The sequence below is a fragment of the Octopus bimaculoides genome, chromosome 25 (assembly GCF_046866305.1).
Source record: "Octopus bimaculoides isolate indiv1 chromosome 25, ASM4686630v1, whole genome shotgun sequence".
Classification (NCBI taxonomy): Eukaryota; Metazoa; Mollusca; class Cephalopoda; order Octopoda; family Octopodidae; genus Octopus; species Octopus bimaculoides.
Window position 1 is genome coordinate 9614136 of NC_142952.1, and position 21556 is coordinate 9635691.

The following is a 21556-nucleotide window of genomic DNA, read 5'->3' on the forward strand; positions in this document are numbered from 1 at the left end:
CGATTTCTTTACCGAATCGTTACTGGCAACGAAAAATGGTACCTGTACATCAATATGAAGCAACGTAAGGAATGGTTTAGCCCGGGTAAACAAGTAACACCGCGCGTGAAACAAGATCTTCATCCGCGTAAAACGATGCTGTGCGTATGGTGGGACTGGGAATGGATTATCCATTATGAACGGAACCAAATGGTCAACGCTGAAACTCCTATGTTCAGCAGATGGAATGAGTCAACACGGCTATTCAAGAGAAAAGACCTAATCGGCAGTATGGAGTTCTTCTGCCTCTCTCATATCGCCAATATGACCAAGGAAGCCATTCAAACGCATGGCTGGCAAGTGCTGCCACACCCGCCGTACTCTCCTAATTTGGCACCAACGGATTTCCACCTCTTTTGATCTCTTTCAAATACTATGCGTGGAGTTTCGTTCAATACTGATGCAGAATTGAGAGCTTGGTGGGATCAATTTTTCGAGTCCAAATCGAGTGATACCAACGAGGTATTGAAAATCTTGTTGAACGTTGGGAAGAAGTTGTAAACAACAAGGGTGAATACATTACTGATTAATTAGTTGTTATTTTTTATTAAACCTTTTAAAAATTTTAAATTAAAAGAAAAACTGCTCAGGGCGGAAAATTCCGGATGCACCACCGACATAGCTCTGCTGTCATCACCCGTACGAGTGCCAGTCGAGAAGGGAGTGAAGCAAGGAGATACGATCTCTCCAAAACTTTTCACCGCATGTCTCGAGCAGATCATCAGAGGCATCGACTGGCAAGGTGGTGTCAACATCAATGGCGAGCTACTCACCCACCTCCGTTTCGCTGATGACATCGTAATCATCGCTGAAACCACGGATCAGCGTCTGACCATGCCGACGGAGCTCAACATCAAAAGCTCTGCAGTAGGTCTCAAGATGAACCGCATGAAAACGAGGGTCATGCGGTCCGACAACGTACCAACAGGTCGAATGGTGGTTGGCAATGATGAAATACAGGAGGTAAAGGAATATGTCTACCTGGGAGAGTAAGTGAATATGCGCCGAGACATCGAAAAGGAGATCTCGCGGAGAATAAGGGCCGGATGGAAGGCGTTTAATGGCATAAGGGATGTGCTCAAGGGAAGGTTGGACAGGACCACCCGCGCCAACCTCATAAATAGCACAGTTATACCTGCAATGTTATACAGTAGTGAAACATGGGCTAAAACAAAGAGAGAAGAGCAGAGATTGGCAACGGCTCAAAGAGCCATGGAGAGGTCAATGCTTGGAATCTCGTGAGAGAGCACATCAGTAGCGAGGTCATCAAACAGAAGTCCGGCGTGAGGGATGTCATCGTAGAATATACACGCAGCAAGTTTAGATGGGCTGGACACGTTGCCCGGCTCACCGATAATCGGTGGACCCGCGCAGTTGTCGAGTGGTATCTTGACCAGTTGCTTGAATACCTTCAGTTACCCCACCTTGACCAGTTGCTTCAGGACCCTCAGGTACCCCATCTTGACCGGTTGCTTGAGTACCCTCGCTTGACCAGTTGCTTGAGGACCCTTGGGATCCTATCTTGACCAGTTGCTTGAGTACCTTCAGCTACCCCACCTTGACCAGTTGCTTCAGGACCCTCAGGTGCCCCATCTTGACCGGTTGCTTGAGTATCCTCACTTGACCAGTTGCTTGAGGACCCTCAGGTGCCTGATATTGACCAGTTGCTTGAGTGCCTTCAGTTACTCCACCTTGACCAGTTGCTTCAGGACCCTCAGGTGCTCCATCTTGACCGGTTGCTTGAGTACCTTCACTTTACCAGTTGCTTGAGGACCCTCAGGTGCCTAATATTGACCAGTTGCTTGAGGACCTTCAGTTACCCTACCTTGACCAGTTGCTTCAGGATCCTCAGGTACCCCATCTTGACCGGTTACTTGAGTACCCTCACTTGACCAGTTGCTTGAGTACCCTCAGGCACCCTATCTTGACCAACTGCTTGAGTACCCACAGGTGTCCTATCTTGACCAGTTGCTTGATGACCTTCTGGTACCCTATATCAACCAGCTGTTTCAGTATCAGCAGGTGACCTACCTTGACCAGTTGCTTGAGCAAAAGAATGTGCCACATTCAAATTCATTTTTTAAAAATAATTACATAGCTCACCTGTGGTTGAGTTTCTAAATATAGATTGTCACGTTCCTTTGATTTTCAGGTGTCTTTCTATCTGATAAAAAATGTTATGTTGCTGGAAAGTTTTGCCAACTTTCAGCAAATAACCATGATACAATGGTAGAATAAATAGATTCTCAAGGACATTAACTGAATACTTTATTCTGCTTTAAACTTCTTATATTTCTCTTCCCTCGCATTACTTTCTTACTTGACATTATACTTAGGGTCACTCACAGTCTTTCTCTCTCTCTCTCTCTGTTACCTTCTTTTTCCTCTCCTCTCTCTCTCTCTCTCTCAATCTTTCTTGCTTCCTCTTTCTAATCTCCTTTTCTCTCTATCACTATGATTTCATATTATTGTGTTTCCAACCCATGCTAGCATGGAAAGCGGACGTTAAACGACGATGATGACGATGTATCCTGTTTTCCAAGGTTGGTGGCCTGACAATGCCTTGATGTATTGTTTCTGGATCTTTATGTTCAGATACCACTGGGGTCAATTTTTCTTCTCATTCCTCCAAGGGTTGGTGAAATAAACTATTAGTTACATACACACATACATATATACATACATATGCATGCAAGCACAGATGTGCGCGCGCACACACACACACACACACACACACACACACGCACGCACACATACATACATACATACATACATACATACACACAAAGTAATGGGATAATGTGGATTCAAAAATCCAGGCCGATACCTTTGTAATAGTCTTGGCTAACTATATCGATGAAGCAGAGTCCATAAAATCTGAAAGGAATTAACAGCCGCAGTTGTACTAGTCTGATCAGCAAAACCAAATTTAGCTCAGATTTTTAAAAAAAATCCCAGAGATATTAACTAGAATGAAGAAAAACACATCTTTAATCCAGGATTACATCATACAAGAAACCAACACATGCTTCCATTATAGAAGTATCTTGGAATATAATCATTTAATGTTACAATACCAAACTTAAAAGATAAGCACTGGGGTTAATTTGTTCGACTAAAATTCTTCAAAGCAGTGCCCCAGCATGGGCGTATACTGATAACTGAAACAGGTTAAATAATAAAGGAATAAAAGAATGTATGTGCGTGTGTGTGTGTGTGTGTGTGTGTGTATCAGGGACATGCCGCCTAGGTAGCCAAGGTAGGTAGTGCTTGCCTTGAATAAAATAGATCAATAGTAACATTTTCCTTTTATGGCAGAATATGCACCTAATTCAATAAAATTATGAAGGTTACTCTGATTACTATGCATAAAATACAAAATATATTTTTTTTATAGAATAAGTAGGCATAATTTGCTCAGTATTAAAGCTACACATAGTACTTCTGTAGTACATGTGCTGCGTACATTCCTACAACAACGTTTTCTTTACGCGCTATAAAGGCAGAAGTAAATATCTGCCTTCAACTCAGTCACGCGGCTGTGTTTTGCTTATCTTTTGTGTGTTTTACTGCATAAACGTCATTCAACTGCCTACCCTGAGTAATTATAGATAGCACATGCCTGATATGTATGTACACACACACACACATACACACATATACACACACATATATACACACACATATATATACGCATGCATTAATCTTGAGCAATGAGAATGAGTGCTGAAATATGGCATTGGGGGATAAAAATTCTTTATTTGTGAGTTAAGGCTTATATTTCACAGTATTATCTAAATGTAAGCTGGTGATGTACAAGTAGCTTCTATTAGCATCCTTGTTTATGAATCTTGCATCTTCCATTGTGAAAAAGATTGTCTCATTAGCTTGACATTTGGATGTAAATTGTAAGCGCATTGTGGAATATTCTGGTATGTTTAAGGAATGGGTACTTTCCTTCGTTATTTTATTATCTTTATTCCCGTTTTTCTGTATCTCAGCCAGCAAGGTCACAAAAAGTGAAGACGTATTTTTATCAACCTTCAGTTGCACTATGCAACTTATCATGTATAACCCATCTTGGGGGATAAGAATGTGAGTTCCGTCAAGCAATTTCATACCACCTATATGCTGGTCAGCATCTTCCTGCCATTTTAAAATTTCTAAAAAAGAAAAATAATAACAATAAATATCAATAACAATAACATGAGGAAAATGAGTCGAAAATATCAAAGCAGTGTCAGGTTAAAAAAAGATAAATAGATACCAACACAGAACCAATACTAGCAGAAGAGGTTTTCCAGAAACAACAAAAGGAAATTTTACCAGCAATTGAACATGATGATGGTGATGATGATGATGATGTTGAATTGAACAACGAAGTGGAACATCAGGCGCAGGAGTGGCTGTGAGGTAAGTAGCTTGCTTACCAACCACATGGTTCCGGGTTCATTCCCACTGCGTGGCAGCTTGGGCAAGTGTCTTCTACTATAGTTTCGGGCCGACCAAAGCCTTGTGAGTGGATTTGGTAGACGGAAACTGAAAGAAGCCCGTCGTATAATTTATGCATATATATGTGTATGTGTGTATATGTTTGTGTCTGTGTTTGTCCCCCCAGCATCGTTTGACAACCGATAGTGGTGTGTTTACGTTCCCGTAACTTAGCGGTTCGGCAAAAGAGACCGATAGAATAAGTACTAGGCTTCCAGAGAATAAGTCCTGGGGGTAGATTTGCTCGACTAAAAGGCGGCGCTCCAGCATGGCCGCAGTCAAATGACTGAAACAAGTAAAAGAGTAAAAGAATAATGTACCAGATGTTCAAACAACAAGGAACTTTTGGTCAGAAATCTGGAGCAAAGAATTTCAACATAAGATGTATGTTGGGCTGAATGAGTGGGCTGAAAAGTTCATTGGCTGACTATGAAGGAGTAATACTAAAGTTTTTGCATACATTAGTTTCAACTCTCTTGATTAAAAACTGCCTTGTTTCTTTCCATGTAAACTGACATCTGACTGTTCAAAAGAAGACTTCACATGTAACTAGTAGCGACTTCTCTTGAAAACTGACGCGTTTTAAGAGAACGTCACAGATGGAATGCCAGTCTATGCAGCTTTTCTTTCACAGGCTATCAGAGACCCATACATCATAGCAGAAAATGTTACCCAAGTTTCACTAATGTTCACAAAGAATGTTTTCTGGAACTTGAAAACTCCTCTGCAACTTCCCTAGTCATGACTTTTAGATTTGCTTCAGTGTTTACTTTTAAACGATTATTGTCCAGCTCTGAAAGTCATCCAGTGCAACAGGCAGCTTCTAAGCTACATCATCATCATCATCGTTTAACGTCCGCCTTCCATGCTAGCATGGGTTGGACGATTTGACTGAGGACTGGTGAAACCGGATGGCAACACCAGGCTCCAATCTGATTTGGCAGAGTTTCTACAGCTGGATGTGCTTTTACGTGTCACCCGCACGAACGCCAGTCAAGCGGTACTGGCAACGGCCACGCTCAAAATGGTGTATTTTATGTGCCACCCGCACAAGAGCCAGTCCAGGGGCACTGGCAACGATCTCGCTCGAAAATCCTACGAAGGCCAGTCAGGCGGTACTGGCAACGGCCACGCTCAAAATAGTGTATTTTATGTGCCACCCGCAAAAGAGCCAGTCCAGGGGCACTGGCAACGACCTCGCTCGAAAATCCTACGAAGGCCAGTCAGGCGGTACTGGCAACGGCCACGCTCAAAATGGTGTATTTTATGTGCCACCCGCACAAGAGCCAGTCCAGGGGCACTGGCAACGATCTCGCTCGAAAATCCTACGAAGGCCAGTCAGGCGGTACTGGCAACGGCCACGCTCAAAATGGTGTATTTTATGTGCCACCCGCACAAGAGCCAGTCCAGGGGCACTGGCAACGACCTCGCTCGAAAATCCTACGAAGGCCAGTCAGGCGGTACTGGCAACGGCCACGCTCAAAATAGTGTATTTTATGTGCCACCCGCACAAGAGCCAGTCCAGGGGCACTGGCGATACATTTTAATTTTGCAAAATATCTCCTTCACCATACACTTCACAAATAGCTTTTACATATTCTTGCAGTATTTCCACCATTTCTGAAGAAGTAAAACATTACATACTGAAAATGCGACTCTAACCCTTAGTTAACCATCTTTGATCTTAAGAATAGCTAATAAAATTAAGAAGCATACTGACATTAGAGACATAACAAGAAGATTACCACACTACAAGTGATGTCACCATATCTGTTGTACCAGCATTGCAGCTCTTATGTGAAGTGTGTAAAGGCACAATTGAAATCATTTAGATCTTTCTAGATGACTTTATTAATATAACAAATAGTAATGACAACCATCAAAATATTATAGACATTGTTACAGTAACATCTGTATTAACACCTTGTCTTTGGGCAACTTTCTATATCTTCTGTATGTTAATCGATTTATCTATCTCTTTTACTCTTTTACTCTTCTACTTGTTTCAGTCATTTGACTGCGGCCATGCTGGAGCACCGCCTTTAGTCGAGGAAATCGACCCCAGGACTTATTCTTTGTAAGCCTAGTACTTATTCTATCGATCTCTTTTGCCGAACCGCTAAGTTACGGGGACGTAAACACACCAGCATCGGTTGTCAAGCGATGGTGGGGGGACAAATACAGACACACAAACACACATACATATATATATATATATATATATATATATATATATATATATACATACATATACACGACGGGCTTCTTTCAGTTTCCGTCTACCAAATCCACTCACAAGGTTTTGGTCGACCCGAGGCTATAGTAGAAGACACTTGCCCAAGGTGCCACGCAGTGGGACTGAACCCGGAACCATGTGGTTGGTAAGCAAACTACTTACCACACAGCCACTCCCGCGCCTATCTATTCACATAAACAAATACATTAATGAGTGGACAGTGGAAAGAAGGCTTATATTAGATATAATAAGCTTATCATAGACAGAAAGATAGATTTTTCAATGAAAGTGAAATAAATTAGCAAAATAGCTGAAAGATGTTATTTTTAAAATTTGTCATTCAGTCTTTATACTGTCAGACTATATAGATATATCAATAGCAATGCGTCTGTATGTGTGTGCACGCGTATTCATATAAACAAACAGCTGAACTGAACTTAAATGAAAAGAAAATTATCTTCGTTAGCAAACAACTCAAACTGAACTTTGTCACTGAAAACTATAATGAAGGTGATGGTGGAAGTGATGATGATAATGGTGATTATGATAATGATAATGGTAGTGCTTGTGGCGGTGGTGCTGCTGCTGATGATGATGATGGTGCTCGTGATGGAGGTGGAAGTGATAAGCGGATAGTGTAAAGTGTGTTTTTTTACTTCATTTTTGTATCTAGCTTTCAAGATTCTTTATGCTAATTCGTGTTTTGAAACAAATTTTGTTGTGTCTTGGGAGAGTTATTATACCAATATTAACACATGCACTAAGAGCTGGCAGAATCATTAGCACACCGGGCCAAATGCTTAGCAGCATTTTGTCTGCCTTGATGTTCTGAGTTCAAATTCTGCCGAGGTCAACTTTGCCTTTCATCCTTTCAGGGTTGATAAAACAAGTACCAGTTGACTACTGAGGGTCGACGTAATCGACTAGCCCTCTCCTCCAAAATTTCAGGCCTATAATAGAAAGGACTATTAACACATGCACTAACTCTCCTATAAATTTTTTATGTTGCCTATCAGTCAATATATGTGCATAAGTGCAATTATTTATCGTCTGTTTGCTCGAAAATTGATATTTGTTTATAAAATATGGATGACAGATGAGGTAAACTAACTAGAGAAAGAATGAGATGGTATAGGAAATGATGTAAAGAGAAGCAGAGGGTTGAATCGCTAAAACAAGCGCAGAGAGAATACAGTGAATATTTACAACAGAGAATGTGTTCAAGATAGAATAGAAAATGATAGAAAAAAGTGTATACACAGTGGCGGCTCGTAGATAAAATTAGTTGGGGTGCTGCTTCAGAAAATTTTTAGCCGTTGTTTTAATATTGTGTAAGAGGAAACAAACATATAAACGGAAAATTTATGCATAAACTTGATTGGTTTGTGTATTAGCCACTGCCGGGTAGTGCGTTTAATTTGCTCACTGAACACCGCCGCGAATTCCCCCTTGTTTTTCAAAAATCCCTCTAAATCACAAAATAAGGGGACATGGGAGGAAATATGCCCTATTTTTCAAATCCTGACAGCGACACTTCAGCTGGAAGCAGGATAATAATCTAATTCTACACTTTATCACATTCAAGAATATAAACATGTTTTTAAGCATAACACACGCGGAGTCAAAAAGAAACCATAACTTTCACCAGCACTACATGAACGACAGTGTTCTCTCTCCCTAGCGTGAAGCTTCCTTTCTTGGACATGTGAGCATGTGCACAACAGCCAAACACCGTATCGCTGGAACTGTCACACGCACAGTTCTCTACAGGGATTTCTGTATTTGTTTCATAAACTAGGGCAGGGGTTTTCAAACTTTTTGACTTGCGGACCCCTTTATATTTCAGGCTTTACCTTAGGGACCCCCTTATAAACGCTTATGAAATTTATACATAAATATTTGCTTAAAATAACATATTTTTACATTTATTTATTTAACAGTATTTAACAAATAGGTTTATTGTCAATTAAAAGATTTCGATTAAAAAACATATATAAAATCAAATTGTCCATAAAATGTATTTGCTGTCTACGGACCCCCTGTGGTCCGCAGACCAGTTTGAAAACCCCTGAACTAGGGGATGGCTACTGAGATTAAGCTTAAGTATTATGTAATGTACCAGTATAAAGAAAGAATTAAAGAAAAAAGGGACTCATTATATTGAATATTATCGATAATATCAAGAAGAAATAGGGGGTGCTACAGTTCCGCAGTGCCTATACACGAGCCACCCCTGTGTATACATATGGTTGAAAGTTACGTTAGTGACATGAATAGTCTCTCTAATGATTGTGAAACACTTAGATTTATAACTGAACCTCTGAATTACTGTGAGAATAGAAAAGACATACTTCTTCAATTATCTAGAATTGAAAGGTTTTCTTTTTTTTTTTTTTTGTAATGAAAATATTGCAGAATATACAATTTCAAATGAAACATTAATTTTTATGGCTCTATATAAAGTTCCAACCATCTAAAAAATTTCATATTCACTGTGATATTTCCATGGATACTACTAGTTTTACTTAATATCATAATAGTAAGAATTAGCTTAAATTTTTAATAGTAGTTATTTAAAGGGATAATTCAAATTATGAGAAAAAATGTGCAATAAATCTGTATAAATTAACTTACCCCTCTTTGTGTAACCCTCTGTTTCTATGTAAAAGAAAGAATGGTGAACTGAAAGATAAGAAGAGAGAAAGCAGACAGTGAGAAGGATATATTTTAATATAGGTTCAATATCAACAGAAGACTATTCAAAGAAAAAGGACACTTCCTGATGTATTTCATATATTTAACATTTCAGATTATCACCTAATAAATAACTATACAATATATTAACCATTTCACAATCATCATTATTATTACGAGGAAAATAATCTAGAACAATTATTAACCATTAATGAAAACAGACCCAGGATTATATAAATATCCTTATATTACACCCTTCACATTGTAGTTCCATGAGCTTTAACATGTTCAGTTGTACAGTAGCGATTCCTTGCTGGGACTGATAGTACAATTCTAGTAAACATGTACAGGAGGTTTCATCCTATCAAAGTAGGATGAAAGCCATGGTCCAGTTAATCATTGTAAACATTTCATTCATATATTTAATGATGTGGGTATTTTTGTCATTTATTTCTTTAGTATGTCTGTTACTATAAAGTTTACAACTTTTGTTTTTATTAACGTTTTTATCATTCCACTGTTAAAAGGTTATACAATCCATTTAAAGAGTAAAATCTATAATCTATCCAATTCTTTATTGCCCACAAGGGGCTAAATATAGAAGGGACAAACAAGGACAGACAAATGGATTAAGTCGATTACATCGACCCCAGTGCGTAACTGGTACTGAATTTATCGACCCCGAAAGGATGAAAGGCAAATTCGACCTTGGCAGAATTTGAACTCAGAACGTAGTGGCTGACGAAATACCGCTAAGCATTTCGCCCGGCGTGCTAACGATTCTGCCAGCTTGCCGTTTTATCTATAATCTATAATCTATCATCCATGTTAAGTTAGTTTAGTCATGATACCTCACTTGCCACTTCAGGTGACAGCGGGTAGGGTGGAGGTCACTACACAAAAAAAAAAAATAGTTAAGAATCACTGGTGTATTGTATTGAGGAGATGTTTAGTTTAATGTTACAATATGTTACAGGGTCAGATAACTCTGTGGACGCGTGGATAGTGAAATGGTGACAGTGTATATACTTACATTGTGGAGGAGCTGGTCTCTCATATATTTGCTGGCTGTCCTCCTAAATTGGAAAGAAAAGACGACAAGAACAGGAAAATTAAGATGTGATGGTGACTGATGTTGTTTGTATAACTTTCATTAAAATACTGTCTCCTTTAAGTTCTGTCAGTGTCTTGTAAGAAATCTTGGTAAAGACCTGATACACTTGTCACAGTCTTATGATATATATATATATGTGTGTGTGTGTGTGTGGAGAGAGAGAGAGAGAGAGAGAGAGAGAGAGAGAGAGAGAGAGAGAAGAGATTTAGATATAAGTGTGTGCGCGTATACACACCACACACACACACACACACATGCAAACTGCGTGCATACTGCATAAAGTACTGTCTATCTCAGGTCCTTATTGTGAATGGACAGACAGTACAAACCACCAGTATACACAATATCTTCAATCTACAGCATCACAATATTGGATACTGAGCGACGTCTTCAATAATAATAATAATAATAATAATAATAATAATAGTAATTATATATATATGATGCTCAAAATATCTGGCAGTGTTGGCTATAGCCTAGTCACCCGTATTACGAACCAGGTGATACACGAAGGAGTCATACCCTATGACTGGTGTAGCAGCATCATAGTCAACTGCTACAAAGGTAAAGGGGACGCTTTAGATACAAATAATTACAGAGGCATCAAGCTGTTAGATCAGGTTATGAAAGTTACAGAGAGGGTCATAGCCCAACTAATTAGGGAGCGAATCAATTTAGATGAGATGCAGTTTGGGTTCGTGCCAGGTAAAAGCACTACTGATGCCTTATTTCTAGTGAGACAGTTGCAAGAGAAATACCTAGCTAAGGATAAACCTCTGTACCTGGCTTTCGTTGACATGGAGAAAGCCTTTGACAGGGTCCCCCGATCCCTTATCTGGTGGTCAATGAGGAAACTTGGGATAGAAGAATGGTTAGTGAGAGCTGTGCGAGCCATGTACAGAGATGCTGCCAGTAAGGTGAGGGTTGGAAATGAGTACAGCAATGAATTCCGGGTAGAGGTAGGGGTCCACCAAGGTTCCGTCCTCAGCCCCCTATTATTTACCATAGTCCTCCAGGCAATCACAGAGGAGTTCAAGACAGGTTGCCCCTGGGAGCTCCTCTATGCTGATGACCTTGCCCTAATTGCGGAGTCACTATCAGAACTAGAGGAGAAGTTTCAGGTGTGGAAGCAAGGTCTAGAATTGAAGGGCCTTAGAGTCAACCTAGCTAAAACCAAAATCCTAATAAGTAGGAAGGTAGATAAAACACAAACCCCTTCAGGTAGATGGCCCTGCTCAGTATGTAGAAAAGGAGTAGGTAGTAACTCTATAAGATGTACCCGGTGCAAGCTATGGACACATAAGAGGTGCAGCAACATCAAAGGCAGGTTAACTAGCAAGTTAGTTTTTGTTTGTGACAGATGTTCAGGTGCAATAAAGACTGCAAACAAACAGGAAACAACTTCTATCTCATTCCAGGGTGAAAAACTAGAGGTAGTCGATAGCTTCCGCTATCTGGGCGACCAAGTTAGTAGTGGGGGTGGGTGCGCTGAAAGTGTAGCTGCTAGAATAAGAATAGCCTGGGCAAAGTTTAGAGAGCTCTTACCCCTGCTGGCGACAAAGGGACTCTCACTCAGAGTAAAAGGCAGACTGTATGACGCATGCGTACGAACAACCATGCTACATGGCAGTGAAACATGGGCTGTAACTGCTGAGGACATACGTAAGCTCGCAAGGAATGAAGCCAGTATGCTCCGTTGGATGTGTAATGTCAATGTGAATACCCGTCAGAGTGTAAGTATCTTGAGAGAAAAGCTGAACATTAGAAGCATCAGTTGTGGCGTGCAAGAGAGACGATTGCGCTGGTATGGACATGTGGTGAGAATGGAGGAGGATAGCTGCGTGAAAAAGTGCCACACCCTAACAGTTGAGGGAACCCGTGGAAGAGGTAGGCCCAGGAAGACCTGGGCTGAGGTGGTGAGGCAAGACCTTCGTACATTGGGCCTCACCGAGGCGATGACTACGGACCGAGACCTTTGGAAATGGGCTGTGCGTGAGAAGACCCGGCAAGCCAAGTAAGATCGTTGCCAGTGCCCCTGGACTGGTTCTTGTGCGGTTGGCACATGAGATGCACCATTTTGAGCGTGGCCGTTGCCAGTACCGCCTGACTGGCTCCTGTAGGATTTTCGAGCGAGATCGTTGCCAGTGCCCCTGGACTGGCTTGTGCGGGTGGCACATAAAAGACACCATTTCGAGCGTGGCCGTTTTCGTGCGGGTGACACGTAAAAGCACCCACTACACTCTCTGAGTGGTTGGCGTTAGGAAGGGCATCCAGCTGTAGAAACTCTGCCAAATCAGACTGGAGCCTGGTGTTGCCATCCGGTTTCACCAGCCCTCAGTCAAATCGTCCAACCCATGCTAGCATGGAAAGCGGACGTTAAACGATGATGATGATGATGATGATATATAAACCAGGAGTACATAGTATTACATAAATATTATTTCAAAGCTTTAACAAAATCATCACAACAATTTTACAAAGACATAACAAACAGAAAATTCATAACTGTTTCCTCATCAGTTAACGTCCAAAAAATCATTACAAATTCGCGCCTTTAACGTTGATATTGTTCACTTTTAGTGGCGCCAGTGACAAAAAGCCACAGGGAATAGGTAACAAATATACTGGACAATGACGAAAACAAACACGACAAAATAAAATATACATATACAACAAAAAAGCCGTGCTGCCGCAAGACTGGTAGATGCAAGGTAACGCAAATGAAAACGAGAATGTTCTTTAGGACTGGAAACAAGAGAAGGACAGATAAAAATTCAGAACGAAGGAAGAAGTATGAAGGAGAGAAAGTGAGAGGAAGGAAGGCAAAAGAAAGGCATAGAAAGAGAAAGAAATAGAAATTAAAATTTTGGAAAGAACAGTTTGAAAAAAATTTGGCATCATTTCAAAATTTTAACACCACTGTTCCTGCATCAGAATGCATTGTTGCATGCATTGTCTATCTTGAAGGTCTTCATGTAGACTTTGAGAGAAGATACAATGATTTATTAAAGATGGATTTATCCACTGTGGTTTGTAGACCTAGGAAATTATGAGCCAGGAGATGAAAATTTTGAGTTGGCTAAAATGTTGTTGGATTTGAAAGAGAATATGAAACTGAGAAGAAGAGTTGAAAAAGAGGGTGTCTTTGTCTACATATCGATAAAGGAATCACACCCTAATATATTTTTTTGACATGTAGAAGCAAGCATCATTTCTTTCCCTACCACATGAATGGTGAAATCTGCATTTTCAGCTGTTGGAGATATTTTAAGTAGAAAAAGAAATGAATTAGATGTTAACAGCAGAGGAACTTATCAGACTCAGACTAAATGAGTTCATTAAAATTGATTATGATTTCTTGTGTCAGAAATACCAATATCAAGCTAGTCACATGCTGAATGGACTAAAAATAAACGACTTTATGGAAAAGGATTTTGATATCTTGTGTTTATCTTTGTTTACTAAAATTAATTAAAAATTTTATGTTTTGTTTGCTAAAATAAATTTTAAAGTGTAAATAGACTATTTTGTCTTTTCATTAAGTATTTTAGGGTGAAAATAGAACAACATAAAGTAAAAGTAGAAGTGGTCCCTAGAAATTTTTTCAGGCAAAAAATGGTCCCTGGGCTGAAAAAGGTTGGGAACCACTGTTTTCGTTCAATAATTTATTTTTCACACTTATTGAAATGAAAACTACAGAGGCTTGTTGTTGTTGGCACTCCGTCGCTTACGACGTCGACGGTTCCAGTTGATCCGATCAACGGAACAGCTTGCTCGAGAAATTAACGTGCAAGTGGCTGAGCACTCCACAGACACGTGTACCCATAACGTAGTTCTCGGGGATATTCAGCGTGACACAGTGTGACAAGGCTGACCCTTTGAATTACTGGAACAACAGAAACAGGAAGTAAGAGTGAGAGAAAGTTGTGGTGGAAGAGTACAGCAGGGTTCGCCACCATCCCCTGCCGGAGCCTCGTGGAGCATTAGGTGTTTTCGCTCAATAAACACTCACAACGCCCGGTCTGGGAATCGAAACCGCGATCCTATGACCGCGAGTCCGCTGCCTTCATCAGGATGTTTGTTTTACATATAGAGAGGAAGGAAAAAAATATAGAGAACATAAAAAGTTTAGAGTGATATAATACAATATACAAGTAAAACCACCTTACATCACGGCTCCTTTTTCCTCAATTGCGGAACTTACGTAAATATATATATAAAAAAATAAATAAATAAATAAAATAAAAAAAGAACGGTACATTTGTAAATTACCGTTCTTATGCAGAAAGGAAAGAGAAAAGAGTACATAGGTAGCTCGATCGATTTTAAACAAAGATATAGAAGCCATATGAGCTCATTTAATAACTCAAAATATAAGGCATCTACAGCATTGGCATCGTTTATACATGACCTTAAGGAAAGAAACACAACATTCGAACTATCATGGTCCATCTTGGCTAACGCCCATCCGTTCGGAGTTGGATCTAACAGATGTGGATTATGCATTAGAGAGGCATATTTAATACTGAAAAACCATAATAATACCATGCTAAACAGGTTTACTGATGCAATCCCGGCATGCATGCATAAAATTCAGTCAACATTCCTTATGAAGTTCGAAAAGAATAGGATAGTTAAAGAGAAGGTTAGGGCGAATAGTGACTGTAAAAGATCATAGCATGAATTCGAACTTAGAATAGTAATAATAATGATTTAGATAGGAAAACTTCCCTGAGTTAATAGTTATAAAAATAATACAATATAATTTAATATATAAGGAAGAAAAATAATATTATAAAATAAAATAAATAGAAGTACCAATAGACATTATATAAGCAGGCCGGAATAGAACTAGTATAATTTGAACTTGTATCGATGATTAGGGATAAACTTATAAATGGATTAATAAATGAAATAAGAAATAAAATTAAATAAAATTAAACATGGAAATAAAATACAAACAAAATATTATTATGAATTAATCCGCAATAAGATATGATTAGGCTAGTGATTTAATTTAACTTATCAACCTATGCTAATTAGGTATTAATACATATTCTTGTTTTTTTTTTGTTTTTTTTAATATATATATATTTACGTAATTCCGCAATTGAGGAAAAAGGAGCCGTGATGTAAGGTGTTGTGTCCAGTTGTTTTACTTGTATATTGTATTATATCACTAAACTTTTTATGTTCTCTATATTTTTTTCCTTCCTCTCTATATGTAAAACAACCATCCTGATGAAGGGAGTGTCTAATCTCTAATATGAGTACAACACCATATTAATAGACACACTTAACTTTTATATTATGTTTTTTTTTGTTTTTTTGTTTTTTAAATCCTGTCCTAATGTACACGTTTTTAATATAATACATGTAAATTTATAACTTCATCATACTGTATATATTTACCCATTATATGTTATATCATAATGTACGTTTACACATCATAATGTTTTAACTTTAATTGTCATATTTTTATACAACTTAGAAATCATGCATATTTATAAATATTTTTTTAATAAATATTTTGAACCTTCATATTTCTAAAGTTTTTATTGTTGTATTTGCTTGTCTTTTTACCGTACCTTTTAGACACTTTAGATACTGAATACTATAAATTCATTTATTGATTCTTGAAGGAATTGAACACACATATTGTATCTTGCGTTGGACATATGGTATTATTCCTGTGATTTTCCACCCTTATGTATCCATTTTTACTATAAGATGATATATATATATATATATATATATATATATATATATATATATATATATATAAACATATGTAGGTGTGTACATATTTGTATGTATACATGCATATATTTATATATTATTTATATGTATATATATTATTATCAATATAAATAATATATGAATATATGCATATATACATACATACATATATGTACATACCTACATATGTTTATATACATGCATATATGGGTACAGGACATCAAAAAAAAAACGGAGACATAATGCGGTTCGGCAAAAAAGACCGACAGAATAAGTTCTAGGCTTACAAATAGTAAGTTCTGGGGGTCGATTTGATTCGACTAAATACGGTGCTCCAGCATGGCCACAGTCAAATGACAGAAACAAATAAAAGAATACAAAAGAATGTCCATGGTATTGTCAGTCAGCCTTTGTGTCTTTCTCTGGAAAAACCCAGGCTAAAAATAAGACCAAGCTCACATCTACGAGCACAGTGAGAGCGATAGTAGTAGTAGTAGTAAGTTTTCATTCATGTTTTCACAGGATCTCATACGCCCACCCAATGCTCTTTCATAGTATAGATAAAAAGTAAATGAATGAATGACATGATCTAATACTGAAAGATGATATATATATATATACATACATATCTATTCATACATACATACATACATATACGTACTGCTATAACCTTATGAATTTTTGTTGCTTTTCTTCAAATTTTATTCACCAAATCTCTTGATTTTTGTTTTTGGTTTTTACCCTACCAAATTCTGTTGCCTCAAACATTTTAAGTACCACATTTAATTTTTTGATTAAATCTATATTATTACACACACACACACACACACACACACACACACACACACACACACACACACACACACACACACACATATATATATATATATATAGATAGATAGATAGATATACATATATATATATACATATATACATACATATATATATATATATACATATATATATATATATACATATATATATATACATACATATATATATATATACATACATATATCTATACATACATATATATATATATATATATATATATTTATTTATTTATTTATATATACTCGACATTGTGTATAAGTGTGTGTGTGTATGTATTATTTATATATACATATTATTTATATATATATAGATTATTTATATATATATATACATATATATTATTTATATATACATACTAGCAGCTAAGCCCGGTTTTACCCGGTCTGTTTGGATGATGTGGCTGTGATCGTTTTCGGTTAGTCATAATCTATAACAGCGTTTCTCAACCTTATCATTTCGGGTCCCCTGTTTCGATTGGAGCCTCCAGTTGTATGAAAATTTCCTGACCCCCATCTTGTCAGAAAACAGTTTCTTGAGTTGCGAAGAACGAATTTGTACGTAATCTGTTTCTTAGAGCTATTCTTTTGGACCTCTGTCTAATCATTAAAACATTGGGCGATCTTTCGATATGAGAACACACGACTATCACTTACGAACCACTTATAAACCACGTGTGTTTATCTACATTTTTTGAAGATGATTGTCAGTTTCCGTAAAAGTTTTTTTTAATTTTTTTAATATGAGGTTAGGTGGAAAGGGAATCTTTTGAAGAGGGCGAAAGAGACAGAAAGGGCGCGATTGTATGAGTGAAGTTCTATTGAAGTTGGCGCGAAGCTGAAGAATTGATGTGTGTTTGCTGGGGTGTGCGAGACAGAATGTGTGGTGTGTATGTGAATTGCTTTTGTTAGTGTGTGTGAAGAGGCAGAGAGAGTAATGTTGCTGGTGTGTGTGTATGTGAGAGAGAGAAAGAAAGATAACGGAAACTTTATCATTCACAGCGAGTGAATGTGAGTGATTAAGAGAAAAAGTGAGAGAGAGGTTATGTATGTATGTATGTATGTATGTAAAAGAGTAAAAAAGTATATACAGGAATATATATATATATATATATATATATATATATATATATATATATATAGTTTAAAAAGTATATAAAGTTGGAAAATGAGCAAAAGTAGAGAAGGTTTCAAAATGCATCCGGTTTCGATTTGTACGGATTCTTAACACCTTTTCAACTCTGTGTGTGTGTGTGTGTGTGTGTGTGTGTGTGTGTGTGTGTGTGTGTGTGTGTGTGTGTGTGTATGTGTGTGTGTGTGTGTGTGTGTGTGTGTGAATTACAAACGAGAAAGTAAATTTCGAAAAATAGCTGTAAAAACAGCCGAGAAAGTTTGGGTATTTAATGTTCATACTTAAGCATAAAAAATGATAGTAGTTCCAATAATGGATTGCTTGACTTAATGGTACAAAGCACTACTTGGAATTGGTTAGGTTCGATGTACGAATATTCGCAACCCGCTGCGGGTTACTTTTTCTACTTCCTACCCCCGTCTTTAGATGTTTTCGCAGCTATACTGCTTTCGAAATTTGATTTCTCGTCTAATAAATACCCCCCCCCCCCCCACTGCTGCCATAAATCCTAAAATTCCCGCTCTTTTACGAATCTGTTTTTTTTTGTAAATCAGTAGATCGATTACATTGTTATCACAGTTTTGTGAGACTTGGCTGTTATTTCTGGCATGTGGCTAGCCTGCTTGAAGGCCTGAGGGTATATACTTTTTTTTTTTTTCTTGAAAAATTGAAATTTTACAAACAAATTTTTTTCAGAATCATAACCTCCATACTTTTCTACGTATTTCGTAACGCAAAAAAAAAAATTTCTGGAAAAAGTGAAAAATGATGGAGTGGGGGTGAAATTTTGAAAAAGCGATTTTTGAATTTTTTTTTATAAGAATTTTTTTTTCAGAATTGGATCCTCCATAAGCAAAACGTGGGATTCCGTTAAAAAAAAATCAATATATATCCATTTTACCGAAAGTTATGACGGAAAAATCGGATCTTGAGAATTTTCCGAAAGTCCTCTCCCCACCCCCCAGCGCGAATTCCTTTTTTCATATTCGTTTTCTACATACTTGTTAACACCCAGCAGGCTGGTTTATTTATTTATTTATTTTTTGTTCACGGGTGAAGATCTTTATATATCGACCGAAAAAAAAATGTAGTGGCTTCACGCAGTCATAGCGTGGATTCGATCCTCGATCGCCAAATTTCACTTAACAGTTCAACAGCACTTATCTCACAGGAAAAAAAAACAATAATTAGTGAACAAAAGGCAAAATTAGTGAACAGGCAACTAGAGTCATGGCCACAAGCAGGCAGCCACTAGAGACCAAACGGCCAGAAGGAAAAAGAAAGTTACAATCAGCGACTATGCGAGACAACTTCCCTCGACTGACTCACACTTTCTTTTCTCTAGAACTTTACTCCATCTCTATCCGCAGCTTACTACTACACAATGGCGAGAACATAAACACAAACTATACAAGGAAAATCTGCTACATCTATCTTTACTTGGCATGCTTTACGAATTTATCACCAGCCCGTCGAGGCATGACATAATATTAAAGTTGGCACTCCGTCGCTTACGACGACGAGGGTTTCAGTTGATCCGATCAACGGAACAAGGTTAAATATATATGAGAATAAATGAAATTGATTACCTCATTTGCAGTTACAGTAAGAATAATTAACCATACACCGAAAGCGATGAAAAGTGGACCAATGATCTTATATCTATTAAGCTTGATCCATGCTTTACATCTTTGGTAGTAATTCTCTTCATTACTTTTTTTAGGATTCTCAGTTTCTTGATTGGCTTGCTTGATTTCTTGATCAGTCAACATGTTTGTTTTTTCATCAGAATTCACATCTTCCTTGCAAATCTGCATAGCGTTTAGCTGGGTAGTCTCTCCTGCTGTGAATATTGTCGCAAATGACTGGAACTCACGCTCTCTCAAAAACTCCTCTTCCTACTCGCTCCCCTTTTTTTTCTTTTTTACTTCCCATTTGACAGTTATCTCTCTCTCTCTCTCTCTCTCTTTCTCTCTCATACTTACAACCAATGAGATTTAAAGTTATATATAAAAAAATAATCTAAAATCCACGGCAACATACATATTCAATGATTTTGCTATATATACGGTATTGCCTCGTTATGTGATTTACTATATATATTATTTACTATTTATTATATATATACACACACACACACACACACACACACATACATACATATATATATATATATATATATATATATATATATATCGGTGGAGCTGGACGACGGTCACGCCCCAGAAAAACCGAGCTTTTGGAATTTTTTTTTTTTTCTTTTTTTTTTTTCTCAGCGGAATCCTAGGTTTTCGATAACGGAAATTCCGAATATGCAAAACAATCATGTTTTCAAAATTAAAAATTCCCGCCCCTCTAATTTTTTAAAATTTTTAACTTTTTCGAATTTTCTTTTTTTTTTCAATCAACGTGGGAAAATACGGAGATTAACAACATTAATTAATTAACAAAAAGTTAATTAATTTCAAATTTTATATGAAAAAATTCCAAATTTGATCCAGACACCCCTCGTCACCCAGCAAAAAAGGCTGCGTGGGCGCAACAATCTGTACAAGCTCGCTGGAAATGAACGGCTGAAACAAGTGAAACAGCATTGTATATGTCGGTCGTTTTTTCGCTTTCAAGTTAAACGATTCTCATAGAAGCAAACACGATATTAAATAATTCTCCGTTATGCGTCTACTAAAAACTGTAATATACTTCCAAAATTGATCCAACCCACCCCCCTCGTCAATCAGCAAAAAAGAGTGCGCGTTAGCAAAACCTCTACAGCTCCCTGAAAATGAACGGCCGAGGAGTTAACCCATTTTTAGTTAGACGCGCAAAATAACAGCCAAATCTCTAGTTCTTTTTTTTTGTTTGTTCTTTCTTTCTTTCTTTAATTATCTGCTAACAAATTCGGAAGTAACGGTTGGGAAAAAATTTATTTTACAAAATTCCAATAATTAAATCTACTAAAATATTTAATTTGAGCAGGAGTGGCTGTGTGGAAAGGCGCAGGAGTGGCTGTGTGGATAGGCGCAGGAGTGGCTGTGTGGATAGGCGCAGGAGTGGCTGTGTGATAAGTAGCTTGCTTACCAACCACATGGTTCCGGGTTCATTCCCACTGCGGGGCACCTTGGGCAAGTGTCTTCTACTATAGCCTCAGGCCGACCAATGCCTTGTGAGTGGATTTGGCAGACGGAAACTGGAAGAAGCCTGTCGTATATATGTATATATGTATATGTGTGTATGTGTTTGTGTGTCTTTGTTTGTCCCCCCCCCCCCGTAACCTAGCGGTT

General features: G+C 37.8%; 2 protein-coding genes across 3 annotated transcripts in view; one reads left to right on the top strand and one right to left on the bottom strand.

The window, feature by feature from the left end:
- The window catches only part of LOC106881740 (unconventional myosin heavy chain 6), a 261243-nt gene that overhangs the window by 2520 nt on the left and 237167 nt on the right, over window positions 1-21556 (top strand). The gene's annotated exons all lie outside the window — the stretch shown is intronic.
- On the bottom strand, window positions 3008-20214 carry LOC106880432 (uncharacterized). The gene is made up of 4 exons (XM_014930354.3): window positions 19865-20214; window positions 10494-10536; window positions 9401-9448; window positions 3008-4202 (listed from the first exon to the last, which is right to left on the bottom strand). Exons 1-4 carry the CDS (start codon window positions 20090-20092, stop codon window positions 3808-3810), a joined length of 714 nt encoding a protein of 237 aa, XP_014785840.2. The 5' UTR covers window positions 20093-20214; the 3' UTR covers window positions 3008-3807.

Excerpts from the sequence above, each read along its gene's own strand:
- LOC106880432 (XM_014930354.3), bottom strand. The coding sequence starts at position 20,092 with ATGCAGATTTGCAAGGAAGATGTGAATTCTGATGAAAAAACAAACATG. Across the intron at positions 10,537-19,864 it reads TTACTGTAACTGCAAATGAG|GAGGACAGCCAGCAAATATA; the intron begins GTAATCAATTTC and ends TTTCCAATTTAG. Across the intron at positions 4,203-9,400 it reads AGAGGGTTACACAAAGAGGG|AAATTTTAAAATGGCAGGAA; the intron begins GTAAGTTAATTT and ends TTTCTTTTTTAG.